This window comes from Octopus sinensis, linkage group LG29, assembly GCF_006345805.1.
Source record: "Octopus sinensis linkage group LG29, ASM634580v1, whole genome shotgun sequence".
In the NCBI taxonomy this organism is placed as follows: Eukaryota; Metazoa; Mollusca; class Cephalopoda; order Octopoda; family Octopodidae; genus Octopus; species Octopus sinensis.
The window spans coordinates 12,046,498-12,069,688 of NC_043025.1; the positions used below are offsets into that span (position 1 = coordinate 12,046,498).

General features: G+C 42.0%; 1 protein-coding gene across 2 annotated transcripts in view; it reads left to right on the plus strand.

Annotated features, from left to right (window-relative positions):
• LOC115226135 (splicing factor, suppressor of white-apricot homolog) overlaps window positions 1-23,191 on the plus strand; it is a 42,926-nt gene that overhangs the window by 11,114 nt on the left and 8,621 nt on the right. For both annotated transcript variants that reach the window (XM_029797124.2, XM_029797125.2), the window contains exons 2-12: window positions 2,830-2,993; window positions 5,091-5,207; window positions 6,306-6,376; window positions 8,881-9,103; window positions 11,106-11,280; window positions 12,204-12,416; window positions 14,285-14,489; window positions 16,620-16,779; window positions 19,137-19,277; window positions 20,284-20,469; window positions 22,333-22,576. In XM_029797124.2, the coding sequence (XP_029652984.1) occupies window positions 2,830-2,993; window positions 5,091-5,207; window positions 6,306-6,376; window positions 8,881-9,103; window positions 11,106-11,280; window positions 12,204-12,416; window positions 14,285-14,489; window positions 16,620-16,779; window positions 19,137-19,277; window positions 20,284-20,469; window positions 22,333-22,576 (1,899 nt within the window). The remainder of the gene's footprint in view (window positions 1-2,829; window positions 2,994-5,090; window positions 5,208-6,305; window positions 6,377-8,880; window positions 9,104-11,105; window positions 11,281-12,203; window positions 12,417-14,284; window positions 14,490-16,619; window positions 16,780-19,136; window positions 19,278-20,283; window positions 20,470-22,332; window positions 22,577-23,191) is intronic.

Below are 23,191 nucleotides of genomic sequence, written 5' to 3' on the forward strand. Positions count from 1 at the left end.
TATGACTGGCACCCTAGCGATGCTAGTGCCGCTGGACTGACTCCTGTGCAGGTAGCAAGTAAAGAAACACCGTTTTCAACCCTGTGCTTGAGGAGACTTATTGAGTCAAGTACATCAACATCAAAAATCAATGGAAATAGTAGTTGTGATCCCTGTGCTGGTGGCACGTAAAAAGCTCCATCCGAATGTGGCCGATGCCAGCGCCGCCTTGACTGGCTTCCATGCTGGTGGCACATAAAAAGCACCCACTACACTCACGGAGTGGTTGGCGTTAGGAAGGGCATCCAGCTGTAGGAACTCTGCCAGATCAGACTGGAGCCTGGTGCAGCCTCCATGGCTTCCCAGACCCCAGTCGAACCGTCCAACCCATGCTAGCATGGAAAGCGGACGTTAAACGATGATGATGATAACACATTTCTGTGTGTGTGTGTGTTTGTCAGCTGGTGTTGGTTTGTTTATGTCCCCATAGCTTAGCAGTTTAGTACAGTGGCCAACAGAATAAGTACGAAGCTTTTTTTTAAAAAAAAAGAAAGTACTTGGGTTGGTTCATACAATAAAATATTCTTGAAGGTGGTGCTCCAACATGGCCACAGTCTAATGACTGAACCAAGTAAAAGATGGAAGATACCTTTTACCTTTTGCATCAGAATCGTATTGTCCTCAGCCTCGTGATTCTAGAAGACTCCTCCTCTCTCCCAACTGGGGCAGCCATGTATCTCCTTTACAGGAAGACATCAATTTCCTGTTCCTCTGTTATTCTGAACTCATTAGCATTCAGGTTATTCTGACTAATGTAACGTTTATTTATTCTCATTATTTCAAATTACCAAAGTGGTGAGCTAGCGGAATTGTTAACACGCTGGGTGAAATGCTTTGCGGTATTTCGTCTGCCGCTATGTTCTGAGTTCAAATTCCGCTGAGGCCGACTTTGCCTTTCATCCTTTTGGGGTCGATTAAATAAGTACCAGTTACACACTGGGGTCGATATAATTGACTTAATCCGTTTGTCCTTCCTTGTTTGTCCTCTCTGTGTTTAGCCCCTTGTGGGTAGTAAAGAAATAGGGATTTCGCCCATCACTATGTTCTGAGTTCAAATTCCACCGAGGCCAGTTCTGGCCTGGAGTCGAGTATTGACACTGTAGCTTGTTTGTGACCTGCTAGAAATAGTAGACAAGTCTTCTCCAAAATAATGCTCTAGTTTTTTGAAAAAGAGTCACATTAAGCAATGTGCTTGTATGTATCCACAGAGGGATGTTCATGGTTGGAGTGTCTTTGATCAGTCCTGTTCAGTCAGGAACAGTATGGAGCTAAACAATAATTGTAACTATTAATACTAACTTCTATATGGCCCATTCGTGGGGCATTTAGGGAAGTCTCCTAGAAACAGCAGCCAAATCTCCTCATAACTGTATGCAATTAGATAGATAAAAGCAAAAATTATATCCAACTATTTAAGAAGCAAACAACCAGGTTTGTGAGATATTTTCTGGGGTCCTAGGTCTTTACCGCCTTCCTTGGTCCCTTGACTCTTGATGGAGTTGAAGGAGTGTTTTGTCTTCTTGGGCATTTTGAATCTGGGGGAGAGGATGTCTCCCCGTCGTAGGTGTGAAGAACATGGATGATTTCTTCCAGAGAAAAAAGCGACAGAGAAGGAAGATAAAGAAGGAACGCAAACCCCAGTGCAGGACAAAGATTTATTAAACTGAGCGTGAAAGGACGAAAGAAACCATTTTGACCTTGGCAGGATTTGAACTCTAGGACCCAGATGGAAATAACACGAGACATTTACATCTCAACCCTTGCCAACTCACTACCTATCAAATATCATAGACTAGCAGTATCGCCCGGCGTTGCTCGGGTTTGTAAGGGAAATAACTATATAGGCATTTTTAGAGAGTTATAGCCAAAAAATAGCAAAAAAATGCATTAAAAATGGTAAATTTTTTTTTTAATCGTTGACTCATCGTAGACATTTTTAGAGAGTTACTTTCCTTATATAATAGCGAAAAAATGCATTAAAATGGAAAAAATGATAGTAATTTTTTTTTTAAATTGTTGACTCATCATAGACATTTTTAGAGAGTTACTTCCCTTATATAATAGCGAAAAAATGCATTAAAATGGAAAAAGATGATCTTAAATTTCTTTAGAAATCGTTAACTCATCGTAGATATTTTTAGAGAGTTACTTCCCTTATATAATAGCGAAAAAAATGCATTGAAAGTGGAAAAAAATGATGGTAAATTTTTTTTTAAATCGTAGACCCATCGTAGACGCGCGCTAATACCCAGAAGGGCTCAATATGAATCACGACTATAAGATACCCGGTTTTGGTTACACTGCACCGCAAAATGTGGGAGTAGTTAGGAATCTAAATCGGAGGAGACAGAGTCTCACACACACAACTTCAATTTTATATTTAAAGAATATATACGTTTTTTTCTCTTTTTTTCCCCCTTTTTTTCTAAATCTATTTTTATATTAATTTACTAATGCTGTAGTTAATTAATTTTAATTTTCTAATTCATTTTTAAATTCCATCGTTAGATATAATTTGGTTTTGCTATTAAGATACTTATTTATTATCATTATTATTATTATTTTTTTTTTTTGCAAAACTTATGAATGCCATTGATGATAAATGTTATAATAATAACAACAACAATAATAATAATAATAATATTTCTGATAAGGATTCCTTATATAATCCATTACTCTGATGATATTGTATTAATGCTTTATTTTATATGGTTTTTATTTTTGTGACGTGTATTGTGCTAGCATCCAAGATCCGTCTCTGACTGCGTTGTTTTCCTTCTTCGTCGTTAGGTATGATGGGCGAGGTCATCTCTATGACTTGGCGCCGTACGATGCCTCTAGCTGCAATAGCAGCTGCGTCATGTCTGACGAAGAAAAGCACATCGAGGCCCTTTGTGACAAGGAACGCTATTTGGAACTACACACCGACATGCAGGAACAAGCGCTGTACGAGGGTGAGTATTGAAGTTTTCCTGTAATCTTTGATAGATCTTTTAGAGAGTTATAGCCAAAAAATGCATTAACCCCTTACCCGGCAGAAACGAATATATGCGTTTTGACCGAAATCGTTTTTTTTCTATCACTGGTGAGTTAACTCGTCAAAAGATAGACTCGCCAAAATCGACAGCAAACGAGTTCTTCGTCTATTATAAACTCTTTTTTGACATATACGAGTATATTCGCTCACTTTATACGTCTGGCAGTGACGATTTCTGCCACCTTTCGCTTGAGTAAGGCATTGAAGACCGAGTATGATTTAGTCACCTGGAGACAGTCGAAGGGTTGGAAGGCACATTTTATGAATAGAAGTATTCACTTTGTTTTTACGTTGTTTTTTTTATACCTTTATATTATAACCCCACCATGTCGAGCTCTGATGATGATAGCGATTATGAAGCTTCTCTTGGAGGGTTGGATACATCTGATGAGAGTGAAAGTTCGTCAGAAGAGTTTTATTCAAGTGAAGAAACTGAAGATGAGGATGAGGTACTGCCCAAAGCGGTAATTTAAAATCAATATTATTGAATTAAAATTCATAATAAATAAGGTTTGAAATATACCTCGAAATCACCATTCAAAATAATTGTTGGGTAAGGGGTTAAAAATGGGGAAAAAAATTATGGTAAATTTTCATCCAGTGTGTTAACGATTCCGCCAGCTCACCACTTTGGTAATTTGAAATAATGAGAATAAATAAACGTTACATTAGACAGAATAACCTGAATGCTAATGAGTTCAGAATAACAGAGAAACAGGAAATTCCCTTATTCTTTCAGACTAACACTTCATTGCGGCATCAAATTTAGCATCTTTGGATTTACTGTGGAGAAGAAGAAAGAATTGAGATACATACATACATACACAAAGAGCAAAGTAAATGGGCGGAGGACAGACAAACGGATTAAGTCGATTACATCGACCCCATTGCGTAACTGGTACTTAATTTATCAATCCCTGAAAGGATGAAAGGCAAAGTCGACCTCGGTGGAATTTGAACTCAGAACTTTGCCTTTCATCCTTTCGGGGTCGATAAATTAAGTACCAGTTACGCACTGGGGTCGATGTAATCTACTTAATCCGTTTGTCTGTCCTCTCTGTGTTTAGCCCCTTGTGGGTAGTAAAGAAATAGGTATTACTTTGTAAATTTCGGTAGCATTTGAGCTCAGCATATAAGAGCATTTTGAGCAGCACAATAATGATGCTGCTAAATGATTCTACCTTGGATGATGATGGTGATGGTGACGATGGCAATGATGGTGACGACGATGGCGATAATGATGATGATGATGATGAACCTCCTCCTCCTTTCTACCAAAGGCACAAAATTAGGGGGAGGGGATTAGTCGGTTACACCAACCCCAGTGTTTAACTGGTACTTATTTTATCGACCCCGAAAGGACGAAAGGCAAAGCTGACCTCAACAGAATTTTAACTCAGAACATAGTGGCAGGTGAAATACCTCAAAGTGTTTTTGCCCAGTGTGCTAATGATTCTGCCAGCCCACTGCTCTAATAATAATAATAATAATAATAATAACAACAACAACAACAACAGTAGTAGTAGTAGTAGTAATAATAATAATAATAGCAAAAGAATTTGACAAGCTCAGAAAATATAAAGACCTGCTCATTGAAATTGAGAAAATGTGGCATCTCAAGGTGGTTACAATACCAGTGATCGTAGGAGCAGTAGGAATGATCAAGAAGGGAACCGAAAATTATATGAGAATGATCCCTGGCTTACCATCCCTGCAAGAAATGCAAAAGATTGTCTTAACTGGTACATCACACGTATTGAGAAGAGCATTGTCGATGTGAGAACTATTACTACCCATGTATTTTAATTTAACTTTATTTCTTTCAAAAAAAAAAAAATGAACGAACTAGTGAGTTTAGTTTAATGGCCTACCAATGTATACTATGAGTTTCTTTGCCCTAGGAGTCGGGAAGACACTCGGCAAGAAATGGAAGCAAATTTGAAAGAAGAAGAAAAACCCATAAATAATAATGGTGATCTTATTTTCACTCTCTTCTGTATTGTTTTTTTTCCAGAGGAAGAGTGGAAGCGCTATTACCAGTCCTTGTCGGAGGGTTTCAATGCTGTAGGATTTCTTTATGAACAACCTACCGATTCTTCTGTACCAGAAGATGAAGATCAAGAACTAAACGGTGAGCAGCTTTTATTATTTATTTCAAAGAAATTTCCCTTTAAAAGAAATTTCCCTAGGGTCAATTTGTTCCACTGAAACCCTTCAAGGTGGTACTCCAGCATGTCTGCAGTCAAATGACTGAAACGGGTAAAAAAATAAAAGAATGTGTGTATATACTTATGTATATACAGGGTGTTTGGCCTAAATTTGACAGTTTTCATAAAAAGAAAAGTAAACTTAATATACCATCCAAAAATAAAATTATTTGAAAATATCCAAATATCAATTAGATCAAGTGAGGTCGTTGCCAGTGCCGCTGGACTGGCTCCTGTGCAGGGGCACATAAAAAGCACCATTTGAGCGTGGCTGTTGCTAGTACCACCTAACTGGCCCCCGTGCCGGTGGCACGTAAAAAGCACCCACTACACTCTCGGAGTGGTTGGCGTTAGGAAGGGCATCCAGCTGTAGAAACACTGCCAGATCAAGATTGGAGCCTGGTGCAGCCTTCTGGTTCGCCAGCCCTCAGTCAAAATCGTCCAACCCATGCTAGCATGGAAAGCGGATGTTAAACGATGATGATGATGGGGTATGAAATGTAACAAAAGACAATTTGGATGTTAAGATGATGTTGGGATGGGAACATAACAAAAGACAAATATTATTTTATACTAGCAACACCGGGTCATAATGCTAGTGCATGCATATACAGCTGCGTGCGTGCGCACATACACGCGAGTACTGTCCAAATCTCCGACCAATCACATACAGCTAGCTGGCATTCAATTGGCGTATCAAGTTTCGGGCATTTTCATTGGGTTTTGGATAGAAAATTCCACAAAAAAGTCACTTCTATTGATTTTTTAATGGCTTTGCGGGGAGACTGGGGAAATATATATTTAATGGGTTTGCGGGGAAACTGGGGAAATGTAAAGATGTGTACGACCACCCTTGGACGGTTTTCAATGACCATAGAAAGTGCAAACCCTCTAACTGAAAAATTGTGGGTTTGTATAAAGGACACACACACACACACCCAGACATTTTGCTGTTTATATATAGAGAGATTACTAATTATTAAGTCTTAATGTTTGTATTTATTTTCACGTTATTCTTGTAGCTGCTCTTGAAGCTGCAGTTGAGAAGTTTGTGCCTCCAAAAGAACTTCAAGTACCACCGGATATTGCAATAGTAAGTGTTCAATAAATTAGAATTGAGTATTACCCTCTTCTTCCTCTTCCTCATCATCATCATTTGATATCCGTTTTCCATGCTGGCATGGGTTGGATGTTTGACTGGGCTTCAATTGTCTGTTTCGGAATGAGTGTAGTGGGTACTTTTTACGTGCCACCGGCACAGGTGCCAGGGGAGGTTGGCAGCGCCCACGATCGGTTGGTGCTTTTTACATGCCACTCAAGGCGGCGCTGGCATCGGCAACGTTCGGATGGTGCTTTTTACGTGCCAGGGGAGGTTGGCAGCGCCCACGATCGGTTGGTGCATTTTACATGCCATCGGCACAGAATCCATGTTCGGATGGTGCTTTTTACGTGCCACCGGCACAGGTGCCAGGGGAGGTTGGCAGTGGCCACGATCGGTTGGTACTTTTTACATGCCACTGGCACAGAAGCTACTCAAGGCGGCGCTGGCATCGGCCACGTTCGGATGGTGCTTCCTGTGGCTGGATGCCCTTCCTAATGCCAACCACTTTACAAAGTGTACCGGGTGCTTTTTATGTGGCAGCGACACCAAGTAACTTGCAAGAGAGAAAAAAAAAATGCCCCCTCCCCTCAAAGGATTCTTTTCTTTTGCAAGTTACTTGGTGACCCTGACAGTGCAGGTGCCACTTAGAAAGCATCCAGTCCACACTGAAAATTGGTCACCATTCGGAAAGGCATCCATCTGTAAAAACCTGGTCAAAACTGACCTCACCTATGCTGGTGTCAACGCAACACAACACAGACTTCAAGGAAATAACCATATATGTGTGTGTGTGTGTGTATATATATATATATATACATCAATATTAATAAAGGGTAAAATTAATTAATCAATTAATAATTTTACCAAATAGTTTGGTATGTTAAAAGAACTATTATCAGTTATACTTTATACAAAAATTCTATAATTATATATATATATATATATAGGCGTAGGAGTGGCTGTGTGGTAAGTAGCTTGTTTACCAACCACATGGTTCCGGGTTCAGTCCCACTACGTGGCACCTTGGGCAAGTGTCTTCTGCTATAGCCTCGGGCTGACCAAAGCCTTGTGAGTGGATTTGGTAGACGGAAACTGAAAGATGCCCGCCGTATATATGTGTATATATATATATATATTTATGTGTGTATGTTTGTGTGTTTGTGTTTGTCCCCCTAGCATTGCTGGTGTGTTTATGTCCCTGTCACTTAGCGGTTCGACAGAAAGAGACCGGTAGAATAAGTACTGGGCTTACAAAAGAATAAGTCCCGGGGTCGATTTGCTCGATTAAAGGTGGTGCTCCAGCATGGCCGCAGTCAAATGACTGAAACAAATAAAATAATATATATATAGTTAATGTTTTGCTTGTCTGTATGTGTTTGTGTGTTTGTGTGTTTTTCAACACACAGACAGTGCAACACAGACTTTAAGAAAAGAGAGGGAGAGAGTGAAAGGTAGATAGATAGGCTGTGTTGTGCCAATAGTAACTCGCAAGTTTTGATTTAAAATGCGGTAATTTTAAGTGCAAGTCTGTCAACACAACGCAACAAAATCTTCAAGAAATATCTATATGTATGTATATACATAATACATATAGTTATGTTTTTGGTAGTTTGTGTGTATGTTTTTCTGTATGTCTTTGAACACACAGACATTGCAACACAGACTTTAGAGAAAGGCTTTTACTGTAATGTCAAGTTGTTGTTATTGAGTGAGAGAAAGAGAGAGCGTGTGAAAGACGGAATTGAAAGCACACGTTGTTCATCATCATCATTGTTTAACGTCCGTTTTCCATGCCAGCACAGGTTGGACGGTTCGACCGGGGTCTGGGAAGCCTGGAGGCTGCACCAGGCTCCAGTCTGATCTGGCAGTGTTTCTACAGCTGGATGCCCTTCCTAACGCCAACCACTCCGTGAGTGTAGTGGGTGCTTTTTACGTGCCACCTGCACAGGTGCCAGGGGAGGTTGGCAGCGGCCACAATCGGTTGGTGCTTTTTGCATGCCACCGGCACAGAAGCCACTCGAGGCGGCGCTGGCATCGGCCACGTTTGGATGGTGCTTTTTACGTGCCACCGGCACAGAAGCCAGTTAAGGCGGCGCTGGCATCGGCCACGTTTGGATGGTGCTTTTTACATGCCACCGGCACAGAAGCCACTCAAGGTGGCATTGGTATTGGCCACGTTCGGATGGTGCTTTTTACGTACCACTGGCACAGGTATCACAACTACTATTTCCATTTGATATTTATTTCGATGTTGATGTACTTGACTCAATAGGTCTCCTCAAGCACACCAGGTCATGTGCCACTGGCACAGAAGCCGGTCAAAGCAGCACTGGCATCGGCCACGTTCGGATAGTCAGTGTGATTCATTGTTGGAGGCCCCTGCTGTAGGATTTATTTCACCTTGACTAGATCATTACCTGGTGGCGTAGCTACAGGTAACAACTAGTATACATTAACACCAATCTAACCCCTGTTTTATTTCTGTGTATTTACAGCCGGAGAGCAACAAGATCAATGCCATTATCGAAAGAACTGCCAACTTTGTAGTGATGCAGGGGGGACAAATGGAAATCATGCTGAAGACAAAGCAATCCTCAAATCCCCTCTTTGAGTTCCTTAACATTGACAATAGTCTTTGTCCCTATTATAAACACGTCATAAAGATGATAAAGTCTGGGAAATATAAGCCAATTATTGAAAACGCTCCTGATGATGAAGGTAAGATTTTATTCTGTTGCCGGGGTCCACTTTGTCTTTTTTGTTACCATAGTAATTAATTTGGCTGACGACCATATAACTTCCTTTCTCTCTGTTTCTCTCTCTTTCTCCATCTGTTTGTCTCAGAGAGACAGACAGACAGATAATTAAGGCGGCGTGCTGGCAGAAACGTTAGCATGCCAGGCGAAATGCATAGCCGTATTTCGTCTGCTGTTACGTTCTGAGTTCAAATTCCGCCGAGGTCAACTTTGCCTTTCATCCTTTCGGGATCGATAAATTAAGTACCAGTTATGCACTGGGGTCGATATAATCGACTTAATCCGTTTGTCTGTCCTTGTTTGTCTCCTCTCTGTGTTTAGCCCCTTGTGGGTAGTAAAGAAATAGGTATAAGTCCTGGAGTCGATTTGTTTGACTAAAGGCAGTGCTCCAGCATCGCCACAGTCAAATGACTGAAACAAGTAAAAGAGTAAAGAGAGTATAGCCTCAGGCCAACCAAAGCCTTTTGAGTGGATTTGGTAGACGGAAACTGAAAGAAGCCTGTCGTATATATATATGTGTGTGTATGTTTTGTGTGTCTGTATTTGTCCCCCCCCAACATCGCTTGACAACCAATTCTGGTGTGTTTACATCCCCGTAACTTAGCGGTTCAGCAAAAGAAACAGATAATTGTATGGTTAGGATGTTGGGCTCACGATCGTAAGATTGTGGTTTCGATTCCTGGACTTGGCAATGCATTGTGTTCTTGAGCAAGACACTTCATTTCATGTTGCCCATTTTCACAGGACTTTGAACTCTTTACTTTCCAAACTTTAAACGATGATGATGATGAATTAGATGTGTGTGTGTGTGTGTGTGTGTGCTCACCGTTGTTATGTTACCTCAGACCATTGTTTTATCCGCTGTCCTATGTCTTGTACAAATGTCTTGTTTCCATAAGTTCTGAATTAAAATCTTCCACCAAACCTTAGTCACAATTAATGGTCTCTGACACTAGCTGAATGATAACTAAGTTATTTTACTAAATTCTTTGTTATATTTAAAGTAATTGAAAGAAACACAGAGCATCTCAACAGAAATATGGTAACAGAAGGGTTAAAATATATAATAGAGAATCAATCCTTAACCCTTTCGATACCAACCTGGTTGAAACCACTTTTGGCTCTGAGTACAAATGTCTTGTTTTCATAAGTTTTGGATTAAAATCTTCCACCAAATCTTAGTCACAATTTATGTTCCTAACACTAGCTGAATGATAACAGAAGAAATATGGTAACAAAAGGGTTAAGATATATAATAGAGAAACAATTCTTAACCCTTTTGATACCAACCTGGCTGAAACCACTTCTGGCTCTGTAGTACAAATGTCTTGTTTTCATAAGTTTTTGATTAAAACCTTCCACCAAACCTTAGTCACAATTTATGTTCCTAACACCAGCTGAATGATAACAGAAGAAATATGGTAACAAAAGGGTTAAGATATATAATAGAGAAACAATTCTTAACCCTTTTGATACCAACCTGGCTGAAACCACTTCTGGCTCTGAGTACAAATGTCTTGTTTCCATAAGTTCTGAATTAAAATCTTCCACCAAACCTTAGTCACAATTTATGTTCCTAACACTAGCTTAATGATAACTAAGTTATTTTACTAAATTCTTTGTTATATTTAAATTAATTGAAAGAAACACAGAGCCTCTCAACAGAAATATGGTAACAGAAGGGTTAAAATATATAATAGAGAATCAATTCTTAACCCTTTTGATACCAACCTGGCTGAAACCACTTCTGGCTCTGAGTACAAATGTCTTGTTTTCATAAGTTTTGAATTAAAATCTTCCACCAAACCTTAGTCACAATTTATGTTCCTAACACTAGCTGAATGATAACTAAGTTATTTTACTAAATTCTTTGTTATATTTAAAATTAATTGAAAGAAACACAGAGCATCTCAAAATAAATACAGTAACGAAAGGGTTAATGTTGTTTCTGTTTTGACCTGTAGATGGCGGAGAGGACCAGCACAGTTACCTCCATCCGCTGTTGAGCGTGAAACCTGGCAAAGCCGAGGCCCGCAAACCCATCAAACTTCCTGCTGTTGACATGCACAATACTGCTTATGGGGATCTCGTCCGATCCGTGAAGGCAGCCACGGCACGACATCAGAACGCTAAGAAGAGGTAAGCCATATAAAGTTGTCGAGCTGGCAGAATCGTTAGCACGCCGGGCGAAATGTGTAGCCGTATTTCGTCTGCCGTTACGTTCTGGGTTCAAATTCCGCCGAGGTCGACTTTGCCTTTCATCCTTTTGGGGGTCGATAAATTGAGTACCAGTTACGCATGGGGTTGATATAACCGACTTAATCCGTTTGTCTGTCCTTGTTTGTCCCCTCTGTTTAGCCCCTTGTGTGGGTAGTAAAGAAATAGGTATTCTGAGTTCAAATTCCGGCGAGGTCGACTTTGCCTTTCATCCTTTTGGGGGTCAATAAATTAAGTACCAGTTACGCACTGGAGTCGATATAATCAACTTAATCCGTTTGTCCCCTCTGTGTTTAGCCCCTTGTGGGTAATAAAGAAATAGGCATTTCATCTGCAGTTACGTTCTGAGTTCAAATTCCACCGTGGTCGACATTGCCTTTCATCCTTTTGGAGGTCGATAAATTAAGTACCAGTTACGCACTGGGGTCGATATAATCGACTTAATCCATTTGTCTGTCCTTGTTTAGCCCCTTGTGGGTAGTAAAGAAATAGCCATTTCGTCTGCCGCTACGTTCTTTGTTCAAATTCCGCCGAGGTCGACTTTGCCTTTCATCCTTTTGGGGGTCAATATAATCGACTTAATCCTTTTGTCTGTCCTTGTTTGTCCCTTCTGTGTTTAGCCCCTTGTGGGTAGTAAAGATATAGGCGTTTCGTCTGCCGCTACGTTCTGAGTTCAAATTCCACCGAGGTCGACTTTGCTTTTCATCCTTTTGGGGGTCAATAAATTAAGTACCAGTTACGCACTGGGGTCGATGTAATCGACTTAATCCGTTTGTCTGTCCTCCGCCCATTTACTTTGCTCTTTGTGTATGTATGTCTCAATTCTTTCTTCTTCTTCTCCGTAGTAAATCCAAAGATGCCGAGACCTCTGACCAGAAACCAACGGTGTCCCCATTCCTATCCGAACCGATCTACCCTAACAACGTACCACCTCCACCCGGAGTGGAACCGGTTACCCTACCCCCTGCTAATCAACCCGAGCCCCCGGGCACTGATGCCAGTCTCGTATCTGGCCCTTCTGCTGAAACCATCGACCAGGCAGAAAGTACAGTATATGGGTAAGTAGTTTTAGTTTTATTTATATATTTATTAGATCAGCCCAGCTGTAGCAATGGCTCTTTTGTAGTTTCACGAAGGATATTGTATAGGTTGCAGGTATGGCTGTGTGGTGAAGAGATTTGCTTCCAAAACATGGCTTTTTGGGTTCAGTTCCACTGCATGGCAATTTGGGCATCTTTTACTATCACTCCAGACTGGCCAAAGCCTTGTAAGTAGATTTGGTGGATAGAAACTGAAAAAAAAAGGCGGCGAGATGGCAGAAATGTTAGCACGCTGGGCGAAATACTTTGTGGTATTTCAAACGCCACTGTGTTCAGAGGTCGACTTTGCCTTTCAGCCTTTCGGGGTCGATTAAATAAGTACCAGTTACGCACTGGGGTCAGTATTATCGACTTAATCCGTTTGTCCCCTCTCAATGTAGTCCCTTGTGGGCAGTATAGAAATAAGAAAACTAAAAGAAGCCTTTCGTCAGCGCTGCCCTGACTGGCCTCGTGCCGGCGGCATGTAAAAAGCACCATCCGTTCGTGGCCGTTTGCCAGCCTCGTCTGGCACCTGTGTCGGTGGCACGTAAAAAGCACCCACTACACTCACGGAGTGGTTGGCATCAGAAAGGGCATCCAGCCATAGAAACATTGCCAGATCAGACTGGGCCTGATGCAGCCTTCAGGCTTCCCAGACCCCAGTTGAACCGTCCAACCCATGCTATATGTATGTATATATATATAATATGTGTGTATATATATTTGTGTGTCTGTTTGTCCCCCTTCCATTGCTTGACTACTGATGTTGATGTGTTTATGTCCCTGTAACTTAGTGGTTCGGTAAAAGAGACCAATAGAATAAAATACTAGACTTACAAAGAATAAGTCCTGGGGCTGATTTGTTCGACTAAAGGTGGTGCTCCAGTATGGCTGTAGTCAAATGACTGAAACAGTTTTAAGAAAAATAATATATATATATATTGTTTGTATGTGAAATGTGCATGTAAATATATATGTGTTAAGGGTATGCTTGTCTGTGGGGTACTCAACCACTTGCATGTTAATTTCAAGAGCAAGCTGTTCTGTCGATCACATCAACTGGAGCCCTCATTGTCATAACTGACAGAATGCCAGTTAGGGCTACTGGATCTTTTCACCTCAACAGTCGTCATTGATTGGTTGAAATTGCCGAAATACGAGAAATTAAACAACAAATATCTTACAAACTACAGAATTTTCTCAAGAAAGCCAAGAGAAAAAGATGTTTTATTTGACACATTCTACCAGTATACGAAGTTTAAAAGTGTTTAGTTACGTGGAAATTATTTTAAAAATCTGCCAGTCAAAGTGAAAAGATCCGGGCTACTGTAACACATATACTGATAGTAAAGTGTGTATATTGTGTATAGCGCTATTGTAGAATGTATTGGACGGAAGCACTCTGTCGGTTACGACGACGAGGGTTCCGGTTGATCCGCTCAACGGAACAGCCTGCTCGTGAAATTAACGTGTAAGTGGCTGAGCACTCCACAGACACGTGCACCCTTAACGTAGTTCTCGGGGATATTCAGCGTGACACAGAGAGTGACAAGGCCGGCTCTTTGAAATACAGGTACAACAGAAACAGGAAGTAAGAGTGAGAGAAAGTTGTGGTGAAAGAGTACAGCAGGGATCAACACCATCCCTGCCAGAGCCTCGTGGAGCTTTTAGGTGTTTTCGCTCAATAAACACTCACAACGCCCGGTCTGGGAATCGAAACCGCGATCCTACGACCGCGAGTCCGCTGCCCTAACCACTGGGCCATTGCGCCTCCACTAGAATGTATACAGTGAGGTGTGTATAAGTAATTGTTCTGCTGATGCTATTGTTTTTTTTGTTTGTTTCAGTGAAAATGGTTCGCCAAAGGGCCACATCATACCCCCACCGCCTGATGTCCAACCCGTTATCGACAAGATGGCCCTCTACGTCGCCAAGAATGGTATTGAGTTTGAAATAGTGGTGAAGAACAAATGCGACCCTCGATTTGAATTCCTGATGGAGGATCACCTCCACTTCCCTTACTACGAATTCAAAAAGAACTTGCATATGAAGGTTTGTTAATTATTTTCATTGGGGTCCCTGGATGGGCGGTAGTGCAACCCTCAAATACTATGTGGCTAAAAAGTTTGTTCTGCGCTCATATAGTCCTAGGTTTGTCCCATTGCATGGCACTTCAAGACGGTCTTGTCACTTGTAGTGGCCTTGGGGTAGGGATATTTGGTTGATGGAAATTGTGTTAAAGCCTACAGTATGTGTGGATGGATGGAAGCACTACGTCGGTTACGACGACGAGGGTTCGGTTGATCCGAATCAACGGAACAGCCTGCTCGTGAAAATAACGTGTAAGTGGCTGAGCACTCCACAGACACATGTACCCTTAACGTAGTTCTCGGGGATATTCAGCGTGACACAGAGAGTGACAAGGCTGGCCCTTTGAAATACAAGGTACAACAGAAACAGGAAGTAAGAGTGAGAGAAAGTTGTGGTGAAAGAGTACAGCAGGGATCACCACCATCCCCTGCCGGAGCCTCGTGGAGCTTTAGGTGTTTTCGCTCAATAAACACTCACAACGCCCAGTCTGGGAATTGAAACCGGGATCCTACGACCGCGAGTCCGCTGCCCTAACCACTGGGCCATTGCGCCTCCACAGTATGTGTATGGGGCCAGGGAATGGTTTAGAACTCACTTTGCAGTTACAAGGCTTCTGGTTCAATCCTAGTGGTACCAGTTGAGCTCTGGGATAGATGTAATCGACTTACTCCCTCCTCCCAAATTTGCAGGCCATGTGCCAAAATTCGAAATCACCATCATCAGAGAAAGAGAGTGAGTGTGTGTGTGTGTGTGTGTGTGTGAAAGATAGACAAACAGGTAGTGTTGCAACCATAGTAACTAACAAGACTTTCACTATATCACAGCGTATGTGCATGATTAAGAAATAGTTTTACAGGCAGTGATACAACAGATAAGGACCTAGTATAAATAATAATGGATCTTCGCCAGAATTTCTGCCCATAAGTTTTCAGATATTTGATCAGCTCAACTAGCTACCAATAAAAATGGCAGAGTATTCCACAAACACATGTACTGACCTCGAGCAAAATAGGTACCAGTTGAGCTCAGGGATAGATGTAATTGACTTACTCCCTCCTCCCAAACTTGCAGGCCATGTGCCAAAATTCGAAATCACCATCATCAGAGAAAGAAAGTGAGAGAGTGTGTGTGTGAAAGATAGACAAACAGGTAGTGTTGCCACCATAGTATCTAACAAGACTTTCACTATATCACAGTGTACGTGCATGATTAAGAAATAGTTTTTCGGGCAGTGATACAACAGATAAGGACCTAGTATTAATAATAATGGATCTTCGCCAGAATTTCTGCCCATAAGTTTTCAGATATTTGATCAACTCAACTAGCTACCAATAAAAATGGCAGAGTATTCCACAAACACATGTACTGTTAACGTGATTCTCAGGGAATGGTTTAGAACTCACTTTGCAGTTACAAGGCTTCTGGTTCAATCCTGCTGTGGTACCTCGAGCAAATATCATTTTCTCTATGGTCTCTGGCCAATACAGGACTCGTGAATGGAAGCCTCTCACATCGATTGAACCTGTAATTCAGAGATGTAACTCTGTCACATACTGTATCATGCTAATTTCAGCTGAGAATTTTAATAATTATTACCTTTGAAGGTTCTTTTTTTCCATGCTGACCACTTGATAAAATCGTTATTTTATTTTTACATTAACGACCTTATCCTTATTTATACAAACTATACACACACACACATATGCACATACATGTATACATACACACACACACCTTCGGGGTGGCGTCATCTAAGGCTAAAACAATGCGAAGCGCATTGTGACCAGCGATGTGTAGCAACATCTGATAGCGTGATCACGATGATATATATATATATATTCACACATATGCACATACATGTATACACACACACACCTTCGGGGTGGCGTCATCTAAGGCTAAAAACAATGCGAAGCGCATTGTGACCAGCGATGTGTAGCAACATCTGATAGCGTGATCACGGTGATATATATATATATATATTCACACACACACACACACACACACATATGGACATACATACATACATATACACATACACACCTGTGTGCATGCACCAGTCTGACCAGCTTCTGTTGTTTTCTGAAACAGGAATTTGAGCAAGAGAAATCCAAATCCGAAGAGCAGAAGGCCTTCCAAAATAAAGGGGTTAGTTTCTCAATAAAGCCCAAGACAAAGGAACAGGAGAGTGTGTCATTTGAGAAGCGACCCGTGTTCAGCTATGAGAGCAGTGAAGAAGGAAGCGAAGTGGGTAAGTGAGGTCCTTGTTTAACCCCTTAGCATTTAAATGGGCCCATCCCTCTCTCTCTCTCTTTCGGAGAGGCACTGAGCAGCTATACGCACCCATACACACACGGCAGTAACTCCCACCTACCGAATTCAATCACAAAGCTCCGGTCGGCTCGGGGCTATAGCGGAAGACACCTACCAAAGTGCTACGCAGTGGGACTGAACCCAAAACCATGTAGCTGTGTGTATATATATATATATATATATATATATATATATATAGGGTAGCAAAAAATTCAGTAAAAATTTATCGCTACCAGCGGCCTAGTGGAAAAGAGAAAATAGTCAAAGACTAAATATATATAAATATAACAATTTAGGAATGGCCTAAACAGGCCATTCGTCCACCAGAAAGAGCAGCCAGAACTCCAACCGCCAAGTAGTGCAATTCGGAAATAAGGTGAAAATTTCCGAATTGCACTACTTGGCGGTTGGAGTTCTGGCTGCTCTTTCTGGTGGACGAATGGCCTGTTTAGGCCATTCCTAAATTGTTATATTTATATATATATATATATATATATTCCCCTCTCTCTTTCGGAGAGGCACTGAGCAGCTATACGCACACATACACACACGGCAGTAACTTCCACCTACCGAATTCAATCGCAAAGCTTCTGTCGGCTCGGGGCTATAGCGGAAGATACCTACTCAAAGTGCCACGCAGTGGGACTGAACCCGAAACCATGTAGTTGGGAAGCAAGCTCCCTAACCACACAGCCATGCCCGCGCCTACAAAATGTATGCATATATGCGCAGCGCTATGTGTGTGGCAAGTTTTCTACAGTCGGATGCCCTTCCTGACGCCAACCCCCACCTGTTGCCAAGCGAGGTAGTTTTTTTCCCTCTCTCAGTTTTTTGTCCGGTCTAAATACTCTACTTGTCTTAGGCTTAAATTAGCCAGATCCAGCCTCTCATACCTACCCTACAATGATGTCATTCTATTAATAAGCAATCACATCTTCAAAATCTCGAAGCTGTGACATAATAGTCACCATCATCATCATCATTTAGTGTCTGCTTTCCATGCTGGCATGGGTCGGACTGAAATTGGTAGGTGAGCTGGCGGAAACGTTAGCACACCGGGCGAAATGCGTAGCCGTATTTCGTCTGTCGCTACGTTCTGAGTTCAAATTCCGCCGAGGTCGACTTTGCCTTTCATCCTTTCGGGGTCGATTAAGTAAGTACCAGTTACGCACTGGGGTCGATATAATCGACTTAATCCTTTTGTCTGTCCTTGTTTAGCCCCTTGTGGGTAGTAAAGAAATAGGTATTTTGTCTGCTGTTACGTTCTGAGTTCAAATTCCGCCGAGGTCAACTTTGCCTTTCATCCTTTCGGGGTCGATTAAGTAAGTACCAGTTACGCACTGGGGTCGATATAATCGACTTAATCCTTTTGTCTGTCCTTGTTTGTCCCCTCTGTGTTTAGCCCCTTGTGGGTAGTAAAGAAATAGGTATTTTGTCTGCCGTTACGTTCTGAGTTCAAATTCCGCCGAGGTCGACTTTGCCTTTCATCCTTTCGGGGTCGATTAAGTAAGTACCAGTTACGCACTGGGGTCGATATAATCGACTTAATCCGTTTGTCTGTCCTTGTTTGTCCCCTCTGTGTTTAGCCCCTTGTGGGTAGTAAAGAAATAGGTTTGACTGAAATTGGTAAGCTGGAAGCCTGCAATAGGTTCCAATCTGATTTGGCCTGGTTTCTACTGCCGGATGCCCTTCCTGGCGCCAACCACTCCAAGAGTGTAACGGGTGCATTTGATGTGCCACCGACACAGGTACCAGTTATGTGTCACCAGCATCAACCACATCTATGATTTCACTTGGCTTGGTGGGTCTTCTCAATCCCTTCTTCTATCCTCACCAAACACTGTTATCCACCCCTATCCATATGCTCTCCCTTCTTCCCTCTTCTCTTCTCCCTTCTTCTATCCTCACCACACACTGTTGTCCACCCCTATCCATATACTCTCCCTTCTTTCCCTCTTGTCTTCTCCTTCTATCCTCACCACACACTATTATCCACCCCTATCCATATACTCTCCCTTCTTCCCATTTTTCTTCTCCCTTTCTCCTTTTCTCCTTCCTTCTCCCTTCATCTCACTTCTATCCATATGCTCTCCCTTCTTCCCTCTTTCCTTCTCCCTTCTATCCCCATCACACACTGTTGTCCACCCCTATCCATATGCTCTCCTTTCTTCCCTCTTCTCCCTTCTATCCATATACTCTCCCTTCTTTTCTCTTCTCTTCTCCCTTCTTCTATCCCCACCACACACTTATCCACCCCTATCCATATGCTCTCCTTTCTTCCCTCTTCTCCATCAGATGAGTTGAAGCCGACCCAGCCCAGCAGCCCCATCGTGGAGATGGTAGAAAACCAGTTGAAGAAGGTGGAGGCCAAAATGGTGGCAGAGGAGAAAGTGGAAAGACGGGAATCCAACCATGACAGCATGAGTAGGAAAATGGGTGAGTATTCCTCATATTATTTTGTTTGTATTTCTTAGTAAGGAGAGCGGACAGGAAATATCCCGTTGAATTGGTTTTCACAGCCTCTGGGATTTATTTGTTGGGCAAAGGAGACAATAGCAGGGGGCTGTTCCTCTCCTTGCTAGAGCCCTGCAAAGGGCACTGAGAACCAGATGGTAGGGATTAGATCACAGGCCATATGAACATTATATACTCTTTTACTCTTTTACTTGTTTCAGTCATTTGACTGCGGCCATGCTGGAGCACCGCCTTCAGTCGATCAAATCGACCCCGGGACTTATTCTTTGTAAGCCCAGTACTTATTCTATCGGTTCTCTTTTGCCGAACCGCTAAGTAACGGGGGACGTAAACACACCAGCATCGGTTGTCAAGCAATGCTAGGGGAACAAACACAGACACACAAACACACACACATATATATATATATATACATATATATGACAGGCTTCTTTCAGTTTCCGTCTACCAAGTCCACTCACAAGGCATTGGTTGGCCCCGGGCTATAGCAGACACTTGCCCAAGATGCCACGCAGTGGGACTGAACCCGCAACCATGTGGTTGGTTAGCAAGCTACTTACCACACAGCCACTCCTGCGCCTATATATATATATATATATATATATATAAATATCATCATCATCGTTTAACGTCCGTTTTCTGTGCTAGCATGGGTTGGACAGTTCGACCGGGGTCTGGGAAGCCAGGAGGCTGCACCAGGCTCCAGTCTGATCTGGCAGTGTTTCTACAGCTGGATGCCCTTCCTAACGCCAACCACTCCGAGAGTGTAGCGGGTGCTTTTTACGTGCCACCGGCATGGGGGCCAGTCAGGCAGTTAATTTACTAAGTTCTTTGTTATATTTAAAGTAATTGAAAGAAACCCAGAGCATCTCAAAATAAATACAGTAACGAAAGGGTTAATGCAGTAATTAATGCTCAATGCAACGAACACTATATTAATACTAATTGCTTCGTTAATCATTTGCAGCGGAAGAAAAATTGAAAGACCGGCTGGCTTTAGCTGCCCGAGAGAAACTATCTCAGGCCACTAAAGAGAAACAATTGCAGGCCGAACGGAAACGCAAGGCAGCTCTGTTTATCAACATGTTGAAGTCCTCAAATCAGCTGGTTACCAACCCTAATAATTCGGATAAGGACCACTCGGATACTGGAGGTAAGTTTCGTGGAATCTTTTATTGAGAAAATTCTATGGTTGTTTTTTTTCTTCAATTTCTGCAATTTCAACCAATCAATGACGTCTATTGAGGTTAAGAACATTCTGTGCCATATGAATATGTCCCTCGTTTGGATCTTTTCGGTTTGACAGGCAGTTTTTAAAAATAATTTCCACGTAACTAAACACTTTTAAACTTCGTATACTGGTAGAATGTGTTTATAAAACATCTTTTTCTCTTGGCTTTATTGAGAAAATTCTATGGTTTGTAAGATATTTGTTGTTTTTTTTTTCTTCAATTTTTGCAATTTCAACCAATCAGTGACGTCTATTGAGGTAAAGAACATTCTGTGCCGTATGAATATGTCCCTCGTTTGGATCTTTTCGGTTTCAACGGCAGTTTTTAAAATAATTTCCACGTAACTAAACACTTTTAAACTTCATATACTGGTAGAATGTGTGTATAAAACATCTTTTTCTCTTGGCTTTATTGAGAAAATTCTATGGTTTGTAAGATATTTGTTGTTTTTTTTTTCTTCAATTTCTGCAATTTCAACCAATCAATGACGTCTGTTGAGATAAAAAACATTCTGTGCCCTATGAATATGTCCCTCGTTTAAGAAACAGATTGAGTTTATTTACATTTGTGAAGATAAAAAGATACCCTTCCCCCACCGCTAACCCTAAAACAGATTGAAATGCAATAGATCGATACTAGGGTCATAATTATGGGTGACAATTTCATATGACACCGCTAGAAAAAAAACTGCCGGTCAAACCGAAAAGATCCGTTTCGTGTTACTGTTAGTAATGGTGGTCTAGTGTATGCGACCTTGAAACAGTTGTTAAAAGTACATGTGACCTTGACCGGGGTGTTCTGTCTCTGATCTTGATAGTGTGTGTGTTTTTCTTTTGCTTGTTTCAGTCATTTGACTGTGGCCATGCTGGAGCACCGCCTTTAGTCGAGCCAGTTGACCCCAGGACTTATTCTTTGTAAGCCTAGTACTTATTCTATCGGTCTGTTTTGCCGAGCTGCTAACTTACGGGGACGTAAACACACCAACATCGGTTATCAAGCGATGTTGGTGGGACAAACGCAGATACACAAACACACACAGAGATATATACACATATATATGACGGGCTTCTTTCAGTTTCTGTCTACCAAATCCACTCACAAGGCTTTGGTCGGCCCGAGGCCAGAGTAAAAGACACTTGCCCAAGCACTTGTCCAAGGTGCCACGCAGTGGGACTGAACCCGGAACCATGTGGTTGGTAAACAAGCTACTTACCACACAGCCACTCCTACGCTATATATATATATATATAAATGTATACATACATATAGGCGCAGGAGTGGCTGTGTGGTAAGTAGCTTGTTTACCAACCACATGGTTCCGGGTTCAGTCCCACTGCGTGGCACCTTGGGCAAGTGTCTTCTATTATAGCCTCAGGCCGACCCAAGCCTTGTGAGTGGATTTGGTAGACGGAAACTGAAAGAAGCCCGTCGTATATATGTATATATATGCGTGTGTGTGTTTGTGTGTCTGTGTTTGTCCCCCTAGCATTGCTTGACAACCGATGCTGGTGTGTTTATGTCCCCGTTACTTAGCGGTTCGGCAAAAGAGACCGATAGAATAAGTACTGGGCTTACAAAAGAATAAGTCCCGGAAGTCGAGTTGCTCGATTAAAGGCGGTGCTCCAGCATGGCCGCAGTCAAATGACTGAAACAAGTAAAAGAGTAAAAGAGTATACATGTTTGTTAAGCAAGTATCTCACCTACATTGCCACGTGTGTAAATTTCACTCTGTTATCTTTCCATTAGTGATTTTTTTTGTTTTTTTATTGTGCTTCTCTGTTTAGGCTGTGTGTCCTTGGCCAGCTCCAGTGGCAACACCCCGGTGCTGCACCATAAAACTGTAGATCTCGAGGAAGTCTACTTGTCTGCTGACGGCTCTCATCACATCTACGATGCTACAAACAACGTTCAAGATGGCGGCTACTTGTACGACAACTCCAGTAACCATAGCAAAGGCCACCAAAGTTGTTCGGACAGCCCTCTTAGTAAAAAGTCGCCGACGCCACCTGGTGGTTACGTCACGAAAAGGTAGGTAATCATTTTTGTTTTACAAGTGTGTATGTGTATAAAAATCTCCTGAGTTCAGTTAGTGTAGAAACACTCACACACACACACACATCATCATCATCATCATCATCTTTTCGCATCCGGTTTCCATGCTGGCATGGGTTGGACATTTTGACAAATGGAATACTTTTATAGTTGATCTTACTCCAACACAAAACAGTACATTATTTTTATATATATGTGTGTGTATATATATGTATCTTCATCATTTAACATCCATTTTCCGCGCTAGCATGGGTTGGACGGTTCGACCGGGGTCTGGGAAGCCAGGGGCTGCACCAGGCTCCGGTCTGATCTAGCAGTGTTTCTACAGCTGGATGCCCTTCCTAATGCCAACCACTCCGCGAGTGTAGTGGGTGCTTTTTACGTGCCACTGGCACAGGTGCCAGGAGAGTCTGGCATCAGCCCCGATCGGTTGGTGCTTTTAACGTGCCACCGGCACGGAAGCCAGTTGAGGCGGCGCTGGCATCGGCAACGTTTGGATGGTGCTTTTTATGTGCCACCGGCACAGGTATCATATATATATATAAAATAGAGCACCATACGAGTGTGATCGTTGACAGAGCAGCTATTCGA